The 19,243-nt window shown below is 46.2% G+C and overlaps 1 protein-coding gene across 4 annotated transcripts in view; it reads right to left on the bottom strand.

Moving 5' to 3' along the window:
- The window catches only part of LOC126574078 (uncharacterized), a 20,792-nt gene extending 2,109 nt beyond the window's left edge, over positions 1-18,683 (bottom strand). Inside the window, exons 1-5 of one of the 4 annotated variants that reach the window (XM_050234024.1) lie at positions 18,626-18,683; positions 7,174-7,828; positions 2,705-3,400; positions 2,530-2,607; positions 2,076-2,117 (exon numbers count right to left, since the gene is read on the bottom strand). In XM_050234024.1, the coding sequence (XP_050089981.1) occupies positions 2,076-2,117; positions 2,530-2,607; positions 2,705-3,400; positions 7,174-7,342 (985 nt within the window). In that variant the 5' untranslated portion in view covers positions 7,343-7,828; positions 18,626-18,683. Of the gene's footprint in view, positions 1-2,075; positions 2,118-2,529; positions 2,608-2,704; positions 3,401-7,173; positions 7,829-7,971; positions 8,047-8,862; positions 8,987-18,625 lie in introns of those variants that run through there. The other 3 variants (XM_050234025.1, XM_050234026.1, XM_050234027.1) reach the window with 3 other exon arrangements.
- Positions 18,684-19,243: the final 560 nt, after the last annotated feature.

Below are 19,243 nucleotides of genomic sequence, written 5' to 3'. Positions count from 1 at the left end.
CATATATTTTATTGGTTAGCTGGCATGCTGGCAAGCTGGCGGGTTAGCGAATGGTCACCGTGGTCTCTTGGACCGGACCGGAGGGTAGTCAATCAAAATCAGTGTTTTTCTGTGGTCATTTCACGCCGTGTTGCACCATTGGTGGTGACGCATTTTTCACAACCTCTGCGTTTGCTGCGTTGTTTATGGCGCAAAGAAAGGAAACAGATTAATGATGTGTAGCCGTCGGATGTGACGATGAGTTACGGTGCCTCACGCCAATGCAACCAGCCCTCCATCTCCTGTAACGGGGTTTGTTTTATAATCCTTTTTGTCGCTACACACTCCTACAAATGGCTTTCAAACGATAGTGAGCCGGGTGGGATTGCACATGTTTCCACTTCCTACCTAGAATAGGTGGAGAGCGAGAGCTCGAGCGGTTTGTGATCGAGTTGGAACCGTTCCAAATCTACCCTGTGAGTCATCGTCTTTATAGAGTTGCCCTTCTGTGTTAGGAGACTTGTTGGCATCATGCAGCGTTGCACGCGATCCTAGCGCGCGCCATCCAGGATGTAGTGTGGGACGTGCTTTCTTTAAATCCATCTGATATGAAGATGTATTCAGGCTCGCTGCCAGAAATGCAGGAAAATTTGGTCGTGCAAAAGTTTATCTTCTGATAATTGCATTGCGCACAGTAGTAATAATGTCTTGTTACTAGCCACAACATAGACCGCGCTTATGGGCAGGCTCAGGCATACAGCATCTTGGCAGAATTGGCAGAAGCATTGGCAACAAGAAGGTGTGTCCTTTATTATGTGGAAATTTGTTGTTGCGTCACTTGGTCACTTTGGTTGAAAAATGAAAACCATTTGGCCGTGAACTGCGTGCAAAGGGGTGTCGTTTTCTACGGAGGAGACGACCGACCAGCAGCAGCAGCTGTTGCAAAAAAGAACATAATTGTTTGTGTTGTTGTTGTCTGCTTATGTCAAAGGATTGAACATTGCTATCGGCTGCTCGGGGAAGGGGCATGTTCTCAGGAAAGCATCCGAGACGATGGTACTAAGGAACCTTTTCCGTAGACAATCGAACATCGCTTAGCCGCTGATAAACATGTGCTCAGGAATGTATCTCAGTAGTACGAAGGGATGTTTTGGTAGACAACATCAACAACGACAGACAGAGTTGAGGGCTGTCCCAGAACTGCTACAAAGTATGGTATGTGCGCGGTTTGATTAATACGAGTTCTGATATACCGATGATAGAGACAAAGTTGAAGAGGTGTTATGTGGTTTTTGAGTTGACAGGAATAGTTTGTAAAGTGACTGTAATACATCCTTCTGTTGCTGATTGATGGTTTTGTTTGCCATATTTCCAACGTTTAAATATTACTCTTTTGATATTTTTCTGTCGTTTAATTTTTTTTATTAGCACATACAGGTTTTTTTATTTATGTGCTTCATAAAGATGTATTGGTTAGTGTTATTGCTGTTAGTAACATTGAATAATTATTAGCTCTATGTCTTGTATCTAAAGGTGAAATAATATGAATAGCAGACATTTTTTTACCATACAGAGAGCTTTATCAAATTTGTTCGAGTTTGTAGGTGATGCTCAAATGTGTGTTCTTCTTCAGAATGTTTCTAAGATTTATTAAAGAATGCTACTTAAATATGTTCAACGTATCTAAAGTATCTACGGTTGAAAACCGAACTACTCTTACTCTTACGTTTCTAGAGGTGCGTATTTTAGCATCGGCATTGGCAATCAAAACGACAAATAAGTGTACGTGCATATGTAAATGAATGATGGAAATCTGCAAAAAGCTGCTACTGTTTCAAAACATTCTGCAAACTACTTGTTGCAATGGGACGCACCCCACTACCACACCAGTTAGTCACGATAACAATGGAGAAAACATTCATAACAAAACACTCGTAACAGAACAACAAAACGTGATGCAACGACGCTACACATGATCAGCTAATGGAACCGATTCCCGTTCGCTTCATCGTAAATTGGCGAACCCAAAGCATGGCTAGACAGATAAGGGACAATCTTAAAGTGCAAACCAGCGGCCAGGCCGTCGGTTCGCGTACCTTCAGACTGGAACTCGGGATTGTAGAACTCTTCGCCCTTCTCTAATGGCAGCGGGGCACCGGATTTCCGATTTCCCGCACCAGACCATGAGATTGCAGCGATGGACAGGATGAATAGTGGCCGTTAATGCGTGCACCGTGCCGTTATTTACGTCGGATGTGAGTTGGTTGGGTGGTGGATGCGTTTCAATTTGGAATTTCATGGTGGGTGGGTTAGCGGGAGATCGGATCGAGAATGAATTTAAAAAAAAGGAACATAATGAAATGACAAAAAGGGACTCTTAACCAGAAATGCCAAACGGGCGATCAAATGGAGGGTGAAAAAGAAATTCAAAACAACTAAACTAAACTAAAGAAAACTGCAAATCAAACCCTGCATTAGTCTCTCCATGAGCTGGATGCGGTTAAACACGTTAATGTTCATCTTCCCCACTAATTCTTTTACAAAACTCACCAAGCAGTTCGTCGTCGATCGCCGGATCCTGTTTGATTTCGTCATCGGTTGGGAAGAGATCGTGGAGTTTACACTTTTCTGCGAGTAAAGCAAAGCAAAAAGAAAAACGAATTGGAATCAATACGTACGTAAGGAGCTCAGTTGGCTTGGCGTTACTGGCGGACACAACACTTACTGAACGGCGTGTACTCGTAGCCATTGCCGATGCGGCCCTTCTTCGGTGGAAGTGGCGGCCGGATGATGTACTTGGTGCCATTTGGGCTCACGATGTACGACGGTATGTTCATTGCCTTGGCGAAGCTCCAAAGCAGATAGATGACGCCCGGGCGCTGCTCCCAGTCTTCGAACAGTGCCTCCGACAGCGTGATCGGTAGCAGCACGTTGATCTCGGTCGAGTTGATGGTGACTGTGGACAGGACGGCCGCCACCGGTTCCTTCAGCGTTTCACGCACCGAATTCAGATCGGTCGGATCGAGCATCATGAGCGGTGGATTTTTGAGCTTCTGCACCGCAACGTTCTCCTGCTGGCGCACCTTACCGGTGATCTCGTGGAACTGGGCCCTCAGCTCACCAAACTGTTCGCCGTCGCCGACGATCCACGATGCGAACAGCCGCCGCCGAAAGTGTTCGTCCACCTCGGTCAGATTGTCCATCTTCAGCTCGGTGCCCAGGAACTCCTGTATGTACGGTTCCTTGGCGATCGTGTTGCGCATCGTCGTGATCCGGTTCTCGTTCACGAACGACAGTGTGGTGAAGTTGCGCGTTGCATTCGACTGTGCCATGACCGCCGGTATCACACCGTAGCGACAGATCTTCCACAGGCCCGAGTGTGATGTCTTGAAGTAGCGTCTCGTTTCCGGTATGAAGATGCCTGGCACGACGAGAGAAAGTAGAAAAGCACACTAATGAGTTGGCGTGGGTTCTTCTGTGTCTCTCCCTTACTTCCTTCCTTCCTTTTCCCTTTCTTCTTTCCCATTCTGCTGCTGGTATACTGCGGCACTAGAAGCCGGCCTCTGACACTGGCCGTTTGTCTTCTGCATTAATTACGGGTCGCCGGATCGTTGCATCGTTGGTAGATGGACGGGTCGGCCCATCGTTCCGTGCGGACGTTAAGGCGCGAGTCTTAATTTAAATCTTCCCTCATTTACCAACCGTGATATGAGCATGGGCGAGAGAGGTTTTTTGTTGGGTTGTGTTCTTCTACCATGCGATTGCTAAACGAGGTACCATCGACATGATTGGCAGTACAACCTGCACTGCGCTTGACGGGTTTTATGTATTTAGAAAGAAAAAAATACACAACATTCCATTACGTATAAAAGTGAAAGCAAAGAGGTAGAATTGTTTTAAGAGTTGTCCTTCTCGGAAGTAAATCGAACCGATATTACGAACGAATACCATCGCACGTAACATGCTGTACAGATTGTCATGCTGAGATAGATCTACACCGCACATCGTCTCTTGGGCACATTCCACAATTACTCAAGTCTTATACAATGTTACGCACAGGAATTACTTAATTAGCTGTCGTTGTGTATGCGGTGTCTTGTTGGAAGAAGAATTCAATGCCGTCAATCGGTATTTCGGATATTTTACATTCCAATAACTTCTTCTAAAATGTTGAATTAACTTTTCCACCTCGAAAAAGTGTTTTGATTGTCTGCTGGTGCAGCATCAAGGCGAAAGTTGTTCAGTGCTTGCAGTTGAACACAAATTGACTGAATCATAGGTTAATTTATGCTAATTGAGAGGAAATTATAACTCAGAGAGCAGATCTCTCGTTATGTGGCCGTGTTACAAAGGATTTATTAGTTTGTGCTGATAGGTGTATGAGGTTTTCTCTAAAGATATTAATCTCTAGTCTAGCGTTTGCCAATCAAATCTCTAATATTTGCTTCGTTTGATTCGAAACATAATCTAATTTCTAATCGAGCTACACGTATCAGTATAATTTATTTGATGCTAGATAAAAGAATAATTGTAAACCAATTCTACACCACATAGCATAGTTTCTGTGACTCTTTATATGATTCTATCTCTCTTCTATAGTTTCGCACTGGCCGCTGTTTGGATATTGGTAGTGAAAGATTGTTTAGAAACGAGCTTCGAGTTTTTATGAAGTAAATAGCTTTGGTGCATTAAAAATTGATCTGGATAAGAATATACGGATAGTAAGATATTGAAATGCAGGTAATAAAACGTGTACCAGATTTAACAGTCCTTAAAATAAAGGATGCCGGTATTCGTCGTTACTTCCCTACAAGAAAGCAAAAAATGCACTTGCACAGCTTATTGCAGAAAATGTGCTGCAATGAACAGTATAGAGTGAGGGTAGATAAAAAGGGACGTACTCGGAATGGAATAATTAGAATGCACCATCACCTAACCAGAGAACCATTTCATCACCCAAAAAGAGCCCGTAAATTGTGTGATCAGTGATCGAAACGGCCCAATATTTAAGATAAACACAAAGTGGAAGGGAGGAAAAAAATAAGACCGGCCACCGACTACGCCAAAAATAAAAGCGAATTATCCAGATTAAATATAAACCAGCAGCAGCAACAGCGGCTACAAGGAAGAAAGTGAAACGTTTACCTTGCTTCCTCCCGCCGGCCAATTCATCTTCATTATTTATTATCTAAACAATCGAACGCCACCCTCCCCCGCACCCCTCACCAGATGCACGCGTGAGGAGCACATCGTTCGAAACACGCATCTTTGGTGAGCGAACATCTTTCATGGTTTGCGCTCTTTTAAGCCAGAGACTTTCAGCAACAACCAACAGGAAAAAAAGAAAAAGAAAGGAAAACAAGAGCCTGCACTGCATCGGAAAAGCGCCCATTGATCTATGTCTCGTTTCATGTTGAGGGCAACATGATTCCACCGGCCGCTCCTGACGGGCCCGATTTGTTTTCCACCCTCTCATTCGCTTGTGCCAAACATTGACGGCCACCAGGACGGGTGTACGATGCTGGCTGCGATCGTGGCCAATCAATTAAAACGGCCACCGGCCATCAGATGTTTATTTGATGTTTTGCCTATTTATTTTCAAACCTTTCGCCGATGGTGCATATGTGGCGCTTCCATCCGTGTGGGATCGAACGACGTCAATGTGCGGTCAATCAGTGCGTGATATCTTTCGGTCTGTAGCTCTCTATTTGTTGGCGTAGGCCCCGCATTGGTTGCTGCCCTGTCCGTTTAATAGTGACACTTCTGTGGGTAGCGCTTTACCACCACTGCCATAATGAACGATTAACTCGATCTTTGTCACCGAAGGGGGGGGGTGAAGGGGCTCAATTGGGATGCAGTCAATTGAGCTATTTTTACGCTCGACTGCATTGAGATGGTATTTGATGGCTAGGCAGGGGTCCGATGCAGATGTTCTGCTCTGCATCAGTGATTGAATTGATATTTCGTGGCGCAATTGCGAACGGAACATTGGTGCAAATCATCGCAAATGAGAATGAGAAAAATGGATCGATCTTTTGAGTGACATTCGATCCTATTAATATGCTATCCACTGAGGTAGAGATCTGATGTCACTACCTCACAAAACAACAGAAATAATATTCGATTTCAGGTGAATTTGCACGCTAGAATGTAGTGAGCATAACGCTTCACGTTACGGCTGAATGTCGAAAGCGAAACGAACCGCTTCGACCTCAACCAACCTTTCTTGCCTTCTCGTGGCACACAGAGGAACAGGAAAGCTGGCTGAACACCTCACGAGCACGAGGCTGCAATGTCATAGACCGGCCAGCAGAGATTCGCATAATCGTGCCCGGTATCCACCATCCATCCATCCATTCATTGTGAACGATCCCCCCGGGTGGGGAGGGTTTGGCAACGGATCAACAATTTGCGCGGCCACCAATCGCACACACGTCTGAGGCCATAATTTCGACAAAATTAGCCAACAACAAACATCTGCACGACACGATCAGACAAAGTTTGAAAGGTGGTTCGCAAGATCGCGGTCTCTGGTGTGATGCGATGGAGGCGCCTTAGCACGTGGTTCCGGTTTCACCTGGTTGCAGCGACGATGCGCTGCGCTGCAAGTGCAATGTCTCCGGTGTGACCATTGGTTTATTCTCAGAGTGAGTGTCCACGCACGTACGCCGGCCCCACGGGATGGTGAATTATTTTTAACTTGGCGCATTCCAGCATAACTCTCCGTCGCTCGTCGGTGTTTCCTTATTTATAATTATTCCTCGGTTCCTTGCTCAATGGAGATCGAGTTGCTGCAAGATGTTTAAGGCTTGCTTTAATCATTAGTGTGGGCAAAAGTATTTAATTTGGTTTTATAACATTTATTTTAAATATTTTTTGCACGAGTGCTGATCTCTTTAAGAATATTAAATGATTTTTTTTTGATCAATCAAAGCAAAACTGATAAAGATATTGATTTTTTAATATCCTCTCTTCATTCACGACTCAATGCAGCTCGCTACTTTGAAGCGTAGTTCCCCGAAAAAAACCTCCGTGTTCAAAGTCGGTGTCCATCCTCAGCAAAAAAGTTGAATGGTTTCTTCACATAAAATCTTTATAAATGAACCTCTTTTAACCCGAATTAACCTTAACCGTTCCTTGAATGGGCCCCTCTTAATGCTGATCGTACCCACCACCAGCACTCCCTCGGTTTACCTTGGCCACCTGTTACGACGAACCAGTGATCGGTGGAAATCGCCACGATCCAGATGACGGCCGCCACACCGATCAGCACGGTGCAACCGAGCAGGATACGCCGCTGCCGGTAAAACTCCTCCATCAGTGGCTTTCGCTCTTCCTCGCGCGATATCGACGTCGTCGACATTGCGTCTGGCCTTTTTGACTATTAATAATCACAACGCAACGCAATCTTCCCGGGGTTCGACCGGATCGAACGGGATGTTTTTGTTTTGTTGCCGCCGCTTTCACTATGGCTGCACTACGATTGCACTACCGTGTGGCCGCTATTGCACGATGACTCAACGCACGCACGCTCGCTCGCACACACAGAAACACATAAACTCACTTGCTTTCTTCTAATTCTTCTCTCTCACACTACAGAGCACTACAGCTACAATTCACTCCCGCCGCCGTTGACTTTCGTGTTTCATTGCTACCAATCTCTGGCCCCCCCTTTTACACTGCACACCAGATCACATCCGCGATCCGCTACCACACAGAAAATGCTGACCACAGGGGGAAAGGGTTTCACATTTTCTTTTGCAAACACATCACGAGTATGTCACCGTGTCGTTGTCGTTGTTGCTGCTGCTGCTGCTGCTGTGGCACTATTGTCGATCGCGCTGCTGTGCTGCTCACACCAAACATACCGAAAGAACAAAATGAGATTTTTAGTGAAATGGCACCAGGACGATCGACGGATTGCGTTTCCGCTAGCACCGCCGCCAGTGCATTGCTGCAACCGAAAGTGCACCGCACTAACAGCGTGACAACCTTTTCTATTGTGCACCTTCTGTCCTCAAAATAAATCAGATGACGATCCGTGCTGATTGCCGAGGATTGTAAGGTGTGCGGACGGGATCATTCTTTTTGCATCCTCCTCGTCTTCGTCTGTCGATCACAGAACGCTTCCAGCGAAGTGAATGTCACGCGAACAGGAGATGCATTGGAGAGCAACCAACACAAAAACTCGATGGAGAAAGAGAGAGTTTCAAAAACAGGAAGAAAGAAAAGCGATAGAAAAAAAAAGAATCGAAACGGAGGCCCGTCACGGTGCTAGAACGGTGGCCACGGTCCGCCGGAGCACCCGGATTGGTGCTCGTTCGTGGGTTTTTGGTTTAAAAATAATCCTCATTTCCCACCGTTGATGATGATGAGCATGATGAGCGATGGGAATGAACTTTTTGTTGTCTCACTGGCTCGCTGCGAGTAAGGGTTCAGACAGAGCGACAGAGCGGGGTTCGAGTGCGTGTCAACATTTCCTGGTTTGTGCCAATGTGCGGCGATTGGTTGGCACACCGTGCGGACAACGAACAACGGGAGTCACAAGTGAGCAGACGGGGAGAGTGGAAGGTGGTCAGAGGACGGAGATCGTGTCATTTGAGACACGGTTGTGGTGCTCAAAATACATTGCTGCTTTTGATTTTCGTGAGTGTCCCCGACGGATTGACTGCACTTTTGACGGGGCGGATTGCGTTTGCATTCGAAGATGCATTCGGTTTGAGGTCAGCAACATTTGAGAGAGATGCACAACACTTTTCACAGAAAAACACACGCGCGGCTTGGCTTGAGAGATTGCGACAATTTTTTGGGGCACCTATTAACCCAACACAGACACGAGACCACAAGATCGAACGATTCCCCGGAGAGACATGCGGTACCGACCACCAGCGGTGACAGCGTTCGGTTTCGTCGGCGACTACTGGCTGGCTGGCTGGCTGGCTGTTGTTGCTTCACGGCGGCCCAGATCGCAACTGAAAATAGAGATCGGAACAGTGGAACACACTCGCGTCCGCGCGCCGAGAGAACCGCGAACCGACCGGGATCGCGCCTATCACAGAGATCGCCGCTGGTTCGTCTCAAACACCGCCGGTTGCCGTGGGTTGGCCAAGATAATAACAACACAGCCCGAATAGGTCCCGACCAACCGGTCCAACGAGGACCGGCCACCACCACCATCGTAACATTATTGTATGGTTTTGTGTTTCAGGCACACGGACACCATACATGCACACATACACAGCAGCAGCAGCAGCAGCAGCAGCAGCCCTGGGGGTTGTGCTTGCTCAATCACAACGCTTCCCCAACGTTGCTGTCTGTTTGCTCAATCTGCGCCGATTGCCCCCCCGGGGACGAACACACATAGGAGGATCAGACAGCGAGTGAGCGAGTACGGTGCGGTCCCTCACTCTATCTAGTGGCCACGATGAGCCAGCTCTACCAGGTGAGCAGCATTTTATTTATTTACTTACTCCTCCAGCGAGTCTGGAGAGGGAAACGGAGCACGGATTCTAAAGCGTAAGCGAGGCCCCTTACAAGACGCTGCTGCAATGTGCTGTGCGCTGGTTCTCATCGAACGAAGTAAATCAATTTCCTCTCGGGTTAATTGCTAATCAACGTGAGCATGATCACTGGATATCATGCTTGGAGCTTGGTTGAAAATCGTTGCTCATTGCTTTTGTAAATCGGCTCGTAAGAAATTTATGAATATCTTCAAAGGAACAATACCTGTGTTTGCCCGAAAGGTTTGCAAGGCAAAAAGGTGTTTGTAAAGGTGTGGCACCTTTCGCAGCCGCAGCATATCACCAACAATTGACGCGATCGTTGCGCTACGATCGTTTGTTTGTGTTTTCACTAAACGCTCACTGCGCTAAGTTAAGCTTAAGAGAATGCGATTGTTTGTTGCTTTTTGTTCAACTGTTTGATCTCGATGGGTGACGAGTCTTTTATCGGTTGCTGTAATTGAACCGATACGATACAATCGCCACGTGCTTTTTAGCTTTTTTGGGGGGTTTTGTTTTCTACTGGATGTAAATATCAGATCGATTATATTTGAACAGTAAATATCTTCAAATGAGAATATGGTAATGAAATCTATAGCCAAAAGCAGGGGTCTCATAATTTGTATGTTGTATGTAATTTTATTCTACGCATATGTTGGTATTGAAGAGCGTTACTATAACTGCAGTGACAGTAGTGTACGAAAAATTGAATGAAGAAACATTTTTCTGATATTTCAACATTTGAAACTCACATTTCAACCTGAGTTTGAGATTTCAGGGTTATCTACCCGTTTAAATTACTATTAAAAACCTCTGAGATTACCGGTTACCTGGCGCCTCCATCGGGGAACATGCGCCTCCATCATCGGGTTTCGAGGGTGGCGACCAGTTTTGGAAATGCATTTACCTCTGTTCTAAAGACTAGCAATACGGACGGATGGAGCAATAATCTGTATTATCATAGCTAAATGTAATATTTCAGGAAGAGGATTCTTGATTGGTTTGATGTTCGCAGAAAGGAACAATAATTGTTTAAGCTGCGCGGCAACTTTTGAGGATTTAGGAAATATGGTAATAATTACATAAAAAAGATCATCAAAATCTGTTCAGTATTTAGGCCACAAATAGCTACAGCGTCTACAAATGGAATTATCGAAATGAAATGTAACTATTATTTGCAAAGTACTTCATCATAGATGTTAAGCTTGTAACTGATATAGATAAGGAAATAGAGTTCACAGTAACAATCTTCAGTGTGTCATTAAAGGAAAAAGTAGGTAATTATAAAAGAAATATTTAAACAAGTTAGGGACAGATGAATTAATTACCATTTCCTGTTCCGCGCATCAACGAACAAATCGTCTTTCTAAGTAAAAGAACAGAAAACAGTGTGCAAGAGATAATGAAGATAAGACCATATAAACCAGAATGCAATGAGGAGGAGGAGGAGGAGGAGGAGAAGAGGAAATTGAGTTTCCTTGACTGACGTCTTGCGCACCTAGCACACCCGCGCGACAGCGAAAGGGACGTGCACCGTAAATACTCAATTATCTCTTCGTTCAATTTGTCATTCGACTCATCGCTCAACACCCTGCCAGCACGATCGTTCGTGAGCTGCTGCCAGTCTCCCGATAGTATGCGAGTAAAACCGAACACAATGTTGGGTTGGTGATGTCTGCGTGTCGTTGGCGTGTACATGCTGCAGCAGTGCGCGGTACGCTGGTGCGGTGCTAGGGCCGGGGATGAGTAATTGGTTGTTACGGTGAAATCGAGTAAAAATATATCGCTTCGATAATTGTTTGCCCGTGGCAATTTATCGGCCAACGGACGAAAGACACAAGCCGGCCGGCAAGTCGCAACCACAACCACCCTCGCGCGCTGAGGAAGCTGAGGCAAATCTTCGTGCGCGGAAGGATATAAAGCAGCGGCAAAGAAATAGCGCGGAAAAGTGATAAAAAATGAGCCGCGAAAGCTACGGTTTACGCAACATGTCCTGAGAATTGAAGTGAACGTAAACCGAGCGAGCACTAGCGAGGCGGGCGAACTTCAACACCACCCCCGAAGGAGGAGGTGAAGTGGGTGGGAAAGGGAACGATTATTTGTGCTGCAATAATTTCTGCACACACTTTTGCGTTCGCGGCCTGTGCCGTTCCGTTCTCGAAACGAACCATTTTTACTCGAGTCAATTTCGCATCGGTCAGCATCTTTTAATTAAATCCCCATTCATTTTCGCTCTGTGCGCTCGCTGTCTGCGGAACGAAAGCGTGCTCCGGAGGTGATGGTGGTGGACGAATGGAACAATGCAATGAGTTTTCGCTGCGAGTGTGTGGTTCGTGGTTGGTGTGGACTAGGTACGCCGAGGAATTGAGGGACCCCACCGTTGGCACATGGTACCTTATGGTGCAACTCCCCTCCTAAACTTGTTGCTAGTAGCTTGTTGCTGTAGGCCGTGGCTTGAGCGTACTAATCCGTGATCATCAGCTCGGACAGGCGGAATGTTGATCATCAGCAAGAAAGATTCTTTACGCGGACGATGCTCTTGTGCTTTTTACTAATTGAGCTAACCGCTAAGCTGAACATCATTTGATAAGTGTGAGTTGAGAAAGTAAGATCTCTCGTACTTTACCATTGGGATATTAGTACTCAAATAGATTAGTATTAACATTAAGAAGCAATAGAATGCTTTGCTGTAGCAAATTGTTTCACAATAGAATTATCGCACGGAATTGTGCTCAAAGTCTAAGTGTAATGCCTTTCGAAATCGAAATAAACGAAATCATTTTATACTAACACTTCTTCCGTGATTAATAAAATATCTAATAGGTAGCAAGAACCTCAAACGGTTGTTAAAATTTCTTTGTTAAAAATATAAAATTGAAAGGGAACATACGGATAGCTTAATGCCAACAGAAAATAAGCTATAATGAACAGCATGAACATCCAAAATAATTTATAATGCTTGATGCTAGTGATTGCTTTTGCATGAATGGTTAAAGCAACAACCTTTACTTAGCAGTGCAAACAAATTTAATGAAAATATATTAGGTTGAAGTATGAATTCAATACAAATGGCATTCGTTTCATATTTGCCAGACAGTGCTAGCGAATGAAAAATCACATCTTTCTTTGTGTGTTTTCTTCTTTCCAGTGAAAAGTGGTTTATGCCAATAAATCGCTTTAAACTTATATTTCAAAAAGTTTAATCTGTATCATAAGTCAAAAATAATACTGCAGGATGCATCATTATACTTAACAAAACTCCACTCCACACCTTCCAACGGCCAGAGCACAGAAACATTTGTCTCTTAGCTTCGTGTGAAAGCGTTCCGTTCCCGAGCTCACGGTAGCAACCGAAACCACTTAAAACGATCCTCGTGATCGCTCCAGTTAATAAAACCGCAGTGTTTTACAAAAAAATATAAAATAAACGCACCACGGATAAGCTGGTTTGGGGGCGGCTTTATTAACAACTTGCTGTACATTAAACGAGTCATAAAATAGTCACTGATGCTCGCTGAGCTTTAACGGGACAAGCCAGCCAGCCAGCCAGTCCGGGGGTTCGGCCGGGTCCCTAGACAATTGATCAATAAACAAACAACGGCCGCTGGACGTTCCGGGACCGGCCGGATTCGGAAGCGGTTCGGCGGAACAATTTCGAGCAAAAGTAAACTCCATCATCGTTTTGGGCACGCGGTAGGCGGTGGCGCACAGTGGCAGGGAAAACATTGTGTAAAATCCGAAAATGCAAAAACAACGAAAAACAAAAAAAAAACAAGCGAGGGGAAAGAAAAGAAAAGGGAAACGAAACGAAACATACCTACCCCAGGCGCACGTCCCAAGGGAAGAAAGCGTGTGCCACAGGAACAAACTGCCAGTAGCGCAGAAGGTGGCACGAGTGGAAAAGAGAGAGCGAGAGAGTGATAGGGGACCCCCGCCAGGAGGGAACTAAATTTAGAAAATCAAACATGTGGCACCAAACGCAGCAACGCAGCCAATCGTACGACCGAATGCCGGACTCCGGCACCGGTTTTTTGTTGGCCGGTAAAGAAAGAAAAAAAAGCGCACATACACATACATACAGGCTCACAACAAACTAGAGGGAAGCGTGGCGTCCAAGATAAGCGAAACGGAGCAAGACATTCACCAAAAAGCAGTCACCGACGACGATCTCGTAGCGAAAAATGTTCGTTCGATTCCAAGTAGTAACGTGGTGCCTGGGAGGACCAGAGGGGTAACCAGCTGGTCAAGAACATGTGCATCATGCTCACATTTTAGGAAAGAAAAGGGGGGTTGGAAAAATGTTCGGTGAAACCACCTCCGAATGATCTGCACAGCACGCGGCATTATTAATCATCTCATCGCACTAGCGATGGTGGCGAGCGTGCTGCCTCCTCTCCGGCACCGATTTTCCTGGCCTCACTGGTCGCGTGTGACAAGCTTGAAAAGTGGAAGGGGGATGTGGGAAATCGCGCGACTCGGAGGCGACTCAATTAAGGAGCCACGCGATCGTGCCGCATCCATGTCCCGGGTGTGATGGACGGTGCAGTGAGCGTGGTATCCTCGTCGCTACCGCTAACGAACGACGCGTACTAATTGTGCAGTCATGCAGTACACATCGTGGTAATGATGGTCTGGAACGATGCCACCAGCAGCAGTAGAAGCAGCACCAGTCAGTAGCGGTCAGTCAGTTGGTGCAGTCGCGATGGAAGATCATTAAATTATGTCCATTTCTCTCTCACACCCCGGTGCCGTGATCGGTGACGAACGTGCCAACATACCCGGCCTGCCTGGTGCCCGGTGATGGTGATGACGAAAGGCAAGTGCGACAAATGTGTCATGTATGCCTCGATGGACTACGATGAACGACGACGATGATGATGATGATAATTTGGCGCGTGATGGCGCCAACTAGATCGTAGCTTTACGATCCTGGCACCGCCCGCTTTTTTTCTCGCACAAAGTAAAACACTAACCCGTGCTCACTGCTTATTCAAATGGCAAGCGAATGGAATCTAACACCTACTTCGATCGCTCCCCGGTACTGTGAGCAAAGAAGACATATGCTAGGCCGCCTTCGATTCAGCAACACCTTGAGGGATGGCATTTGGGGTGAGGAATCTGCTGATAAACAAACACCTGGCTCCTGGCTCCTGGCCCCTGGCCTGCCTCATCACGCACGTTAATGGTGCGATGGACATGGTACAGCATTAAATCCGTGACGTACATCGCCTCCTTCCCTAAAAGAAATGAACGATCAAACCGATCGCTAACCGGCTGCGTTGTGCGTCCCGAAAAATCACCATCTGGTGGTGGGTTTGTTGCTTTGTTCCCAACCCAAAAACCGCACAAACACCATGTTTACAGCATAGCATGCTAGGGAGTTGGTAGTTTAGGCAACAGTGTTTAATCCCACCGTTTGCCAGGAGCCCCATTTTGCGGGTGTTGGGTACACACAGATGTTGCGTCGATGTTCGGAACGATGACGTCTTCGATTTGCGGTTTATGTTCCATTTTTTTTGTAATTCCATTTCCTTTGTGTCTGTTGATGTTCGGACGGATAGTAGCTGTCGTCGCCGGTGAAGCAGTTTGTTTATGTTTGGCCCAAAAAAAAAAACTACGTTTTCCTTTCCATTACTCGGTTCCGTTTAGATGGCAAAACGAAATGCTTTAGTAAAATGAACTCGTGCGCACGCGCTGAGCATGTGAAATATTGATCCCCCCGTCCCTTCCTGACTCAAGTAAAATGCTCAATCATTCTGCATTCTGCCACCCAGACTTGACCGAGCATTATTGCAATATCATGCTGCTGCACCATTCTGCCCTGGATGCTGCTGGCAGTGGGATCATTTCCATTTGCGAAAAAGCAAACACCGCCATCGATCGAGCTCCGCTATGCAGTACGCTTTGCGGTTCAATCAAGCGTCAACCGAACAGTTTGGACAGCTGAAGCGCACTCCGTATCCATTTGGTTCCGCTCCCCGTTTTTTTTTGCGAGATGAATTCCAAGAATTGCACGCCAACGATGGCGCGTTTCGTTTCCTATTCGAAGTGCATTCCTTTTGTGTAAAACTTTCCCTGCTCGCGTATCGCGTCATCGTTTGCACTAAGCAAAAGATGGAGGTCCCGGGGTCCCCCGGGGGATTCGATCATTCATTAGTTTTCTGATAGCCATCCTGCCAAAGTTCGCTTCCGATTTCCACGATACGCAGCGCGCAGCAGCAGCAGCAGCAGAACGGCAAACAGTGATGCTTCGTGGAATTCTTGCACGGACCAGGAGAACGGTGCATTTCTTGCTCAACGAGCCAGCCAGCCAGCCAGCCAGCGAGGGAATTGTTCTTCGTGCAAACAGGGCGCAAAACGAAACGGGTTTCTCTTTGACTTCATGCTTGGGCGCTAGGAGCGCACGGTGAGCGCCCAAGAAGGTCGAGATGAAAGCTTCTGCTCTGTTTGCATTTCTGCTACCAGTGCTTCTGTTGCTACCACTGGAAAGAAAGCATTCGTTTGATGGCGTAATGGTTGTTTCAATCGTTTCAACGCTCCGTTGCTCTCTCTCTCTCTCTCTCTGTAGTTGCAATGTTTTACAAGGATCATCAAACGGCATGTGGGTTTCCGGCTTTCTCCCCCGTCTTGATAGCTTACTGTTTGTACAATCCCCGACAGTACAAGGTTTGGTTCGGTTTTGTCGTTTGTCAGAAAAAAGGAAAGCAAAAACTCCTAGACGTCCCATTAATGTCGTTTGCTGTGGCGTTGTTTTCCCGGGAAACCTTTAACTCGATTTACTCGTTGTTAATGGCCACTTCCGTTAAGAGCCCAAGTCTTTTTAGTTAATTCATCATACCCACGACACGATGGATCAACGATTTTTTTTCCCGGGTGTGCGAAATGAACTCCGAGCAGCACCGAAGGGAAGCGGCCCTGAAACCGGCACTCGTTACCGTGTGTATGTGTGCTTGTGTGTCATTAACAATACATCACCGAGGCCCATTTTGCCGGAGCCGGATAATGGAGAGATGATGTAAGGAAAGTGACACACAAAAAGTGAAGAAAGCGGCCATGTCTGGCCATGATGATGGCGGCCTCGATGGAGGCGCATGGTAAAGAAATAAAAAGCGAACAATGGCTCGTAGGATGAAGTGTGCAAAGCTTTTGCTCAACTTGTTTACACACTATTCTAAGCTAAGATGCTGCCAACGTTCTGTCACACAATGAACTTGTTGTAATTGAAGATTTTTTTTCGCAATTTTGAAGAAAAGAATTGAAGATTCTTTTGCTTTCGTTTCGGCCACACAAAAACGGACATTGTTTTAAGTTGATTAAAGTGAAAAGAAAAGAAAATTCGTTCAAAGCGAATTCCTTCGAAAACATTCGCTAACCTTCCGAGAACTGTAAAAGCGGAAGACAGGACAGTACATGGGAAACAGACCAGTGCTAGCGAGCGGGTGTTATCGAGCGGAAGCGGGAATTTTACGACGAATTTGCGGTCACACGTTGCTCCCGTTGCGCGTCAGCCTGGCGTCAGCTGTCCATTCCAATTAAATTACAAGCGGTTACCATGACCGTTCCTCTCTTTCTCTCTTTCTCGCTCGCTCTGTGGCGTCATTCTGCGAGACTAAAACCAGAACACCCGCCCGCCACCAGGACACCCGGGACCGGGGACCGTGACTGGCATCAATCAAGTCGAGCCGGGCCACATTGTTCAAACCTCAAAAGTTCCGGTCGGATCCGAGCATTCCAGCGGCACTTCCGGAGAAAGCATCGTTCCTTCATCGCTTAGCGATTTTGGTCAAACTGGGCCACACCAGGTGCACGGAGGGGCATCCGGAAGCTTCGGATGACCATCAAACATGGAATCCGTGGAGACAATCCAGAACGGAAACATTCCATCTTCTTCTTATTATTCTTCGTTCTCATAACATTCCTTCGGTGCCATTTTGCCCGGGTGTGCCATTTGGATCGCTTGTGTAACACTTTGAGGGCCCTCGGCTGCGTGGTGTGTGGATAGCGGAAATGATTGAAATCTCGAGAAATGTAATAACGGCATAGCATACGAGATGCACTCGCCTTAAACTAGATTTCTAACTGTTGATCTCTTCCGCTCGTACGATTTTCCTCCGCAAAGATTCGAATGATGGGAATGGTCTGCCTGGCAGGACTGCGTCACCACGGTGACGACGGTGACTGCCTGTTGAGTGACGGTCCGATGGTCCAAGTAGCACAACTGGGCACTTGCCCCAGTTTCGGTGACTGCGGTTCGGTCTCTATCGTCCACCCAGCAGCAGCAGCAGTCGCTTACTCACTCTGGCCCATTGTTTGGACCCCCATTCGTGATCGTCAGTGAGTGAGGGGTGTTGCCATGGGGATGGGACGTAAATACTCGAAACTGCCACTTGTTGTTCCCCGCTACCGGTACCCGGCTCACGAGGAGTTAATATTTAATCGAAGCTCCTGAGTTACGCGAAGAGAAGGAACTGAAAGAAGGCAGCAGAAAGGAATGGTATGCGCTGGCCTTCCAAACAATCCATGGCAACCGAAAGGGTATCGTCTGTTAATACGCATTCTTTCTCCCGTTTCTGGGGTTTCTTGGGTTACCTAGTTAGTGTTCCTGGTTATGAAACGGGCAACGCTTCTGCACTGCACTACCATTCCTCAACAGTTTCTTTTCACTGGCACCGGGGACACATCCACTTCACTCACTGTCACATGCCTTGAATTGTCTTTCACCGTTGCGGACGGTTGTCAACGGTTTCGGACATTTGGCGCACGCTTTAACTGACTTCACAGTTTTCACTTCACTGCAACCTCGCCTGCTGAAGATGAAGCTCCCGGGCTTGAAATCTCGGTGGGAAAACAATTTTCTTTTCTCTCATCGTGCTCGCGGCACACAAGTAAAAACGAAAACGACAGCGAGTGGGTTTTTTGGGGTTACGGGTTCCGCGAAAAAATAATTGTCTTTCTCAACCGAACGGGATGGACAGTTTGTTTACAATCCAATTGGAGGCCTCGTTGATGGATGAACCACGCGTACTGGCCAATGGGACGGTGCAAAGTCAGGTCTAGTTGCCGGCACCTAAGCCAACCGAACGATCGTCAAAGACAGTCCGCCACCGTGGGTTGAGGCAAAATGGTACACCGATGGTGAGCTTTACGTGTGCTAACGGCCAACAGGTGCTTCCTACGCTACGAGGTTGGTTCGGTGCGTACGAGTGCTGCTGATCGACTACGGTCACTACTTTGGGCACGCAGGTTTTGGCACGCGGTTCCCACCTCGCACCGGTCGTTGCTTATCAAACGAGAAGGCGAGCATGCGTAGACGCGCCGCAAGGGAGCATTAGTACAGTGTGTAACAAAAGGAGTTCGGGAGGTTTTGTTTGAGATATTTTTCAAACGTGTTTTTAGCTTTAGTTATTTAAGTTCTGATTTTGTTTTTATTGATTTAGCTTTTAGAAGTTTCAAAACATATTGTTATAAGTAAACATATATGTAAAATTGTTTTTTTTTTCATTTTATTAAAATGATATACAATTTTAATTGGCAAAATTACTTCATGTTAGTTCCCAAACCATTTTTTTTTCAATATTCTGCTTGTTGGCATACAAGAAATCAACCTTAGAACTTATAAGACGAACGTTTGGATTAGAAAACATTTACTTTGATGAAAAGTGGTTTAACAGCTTTATTAAACATTTAAAGCACCAACAATAACAGTTAAGAAATGAAAATTTTGTGATATTTGCAACTAATTATGTATCCCTAAATTTATAAAA

Source organism: Anopheles aquasalis, chromosome 3, assembly GCF_943734665.1.
Source record: "Anopheles aquasalis chromosome 3, idAnoAquaMG_Q_19, whole genome shotgun sequence".
NCBI classification, from domain to species: Eukaryota; Metazoa; Arthropoda; class Insecta; order Diptera; family Culicidae; genus Anopheles; species Anopheles aquasalis.
Note: the sequence above shows the minus strand (reverse complement) of the source record. Positions and strands in the feature narration are given on the sequence as shown.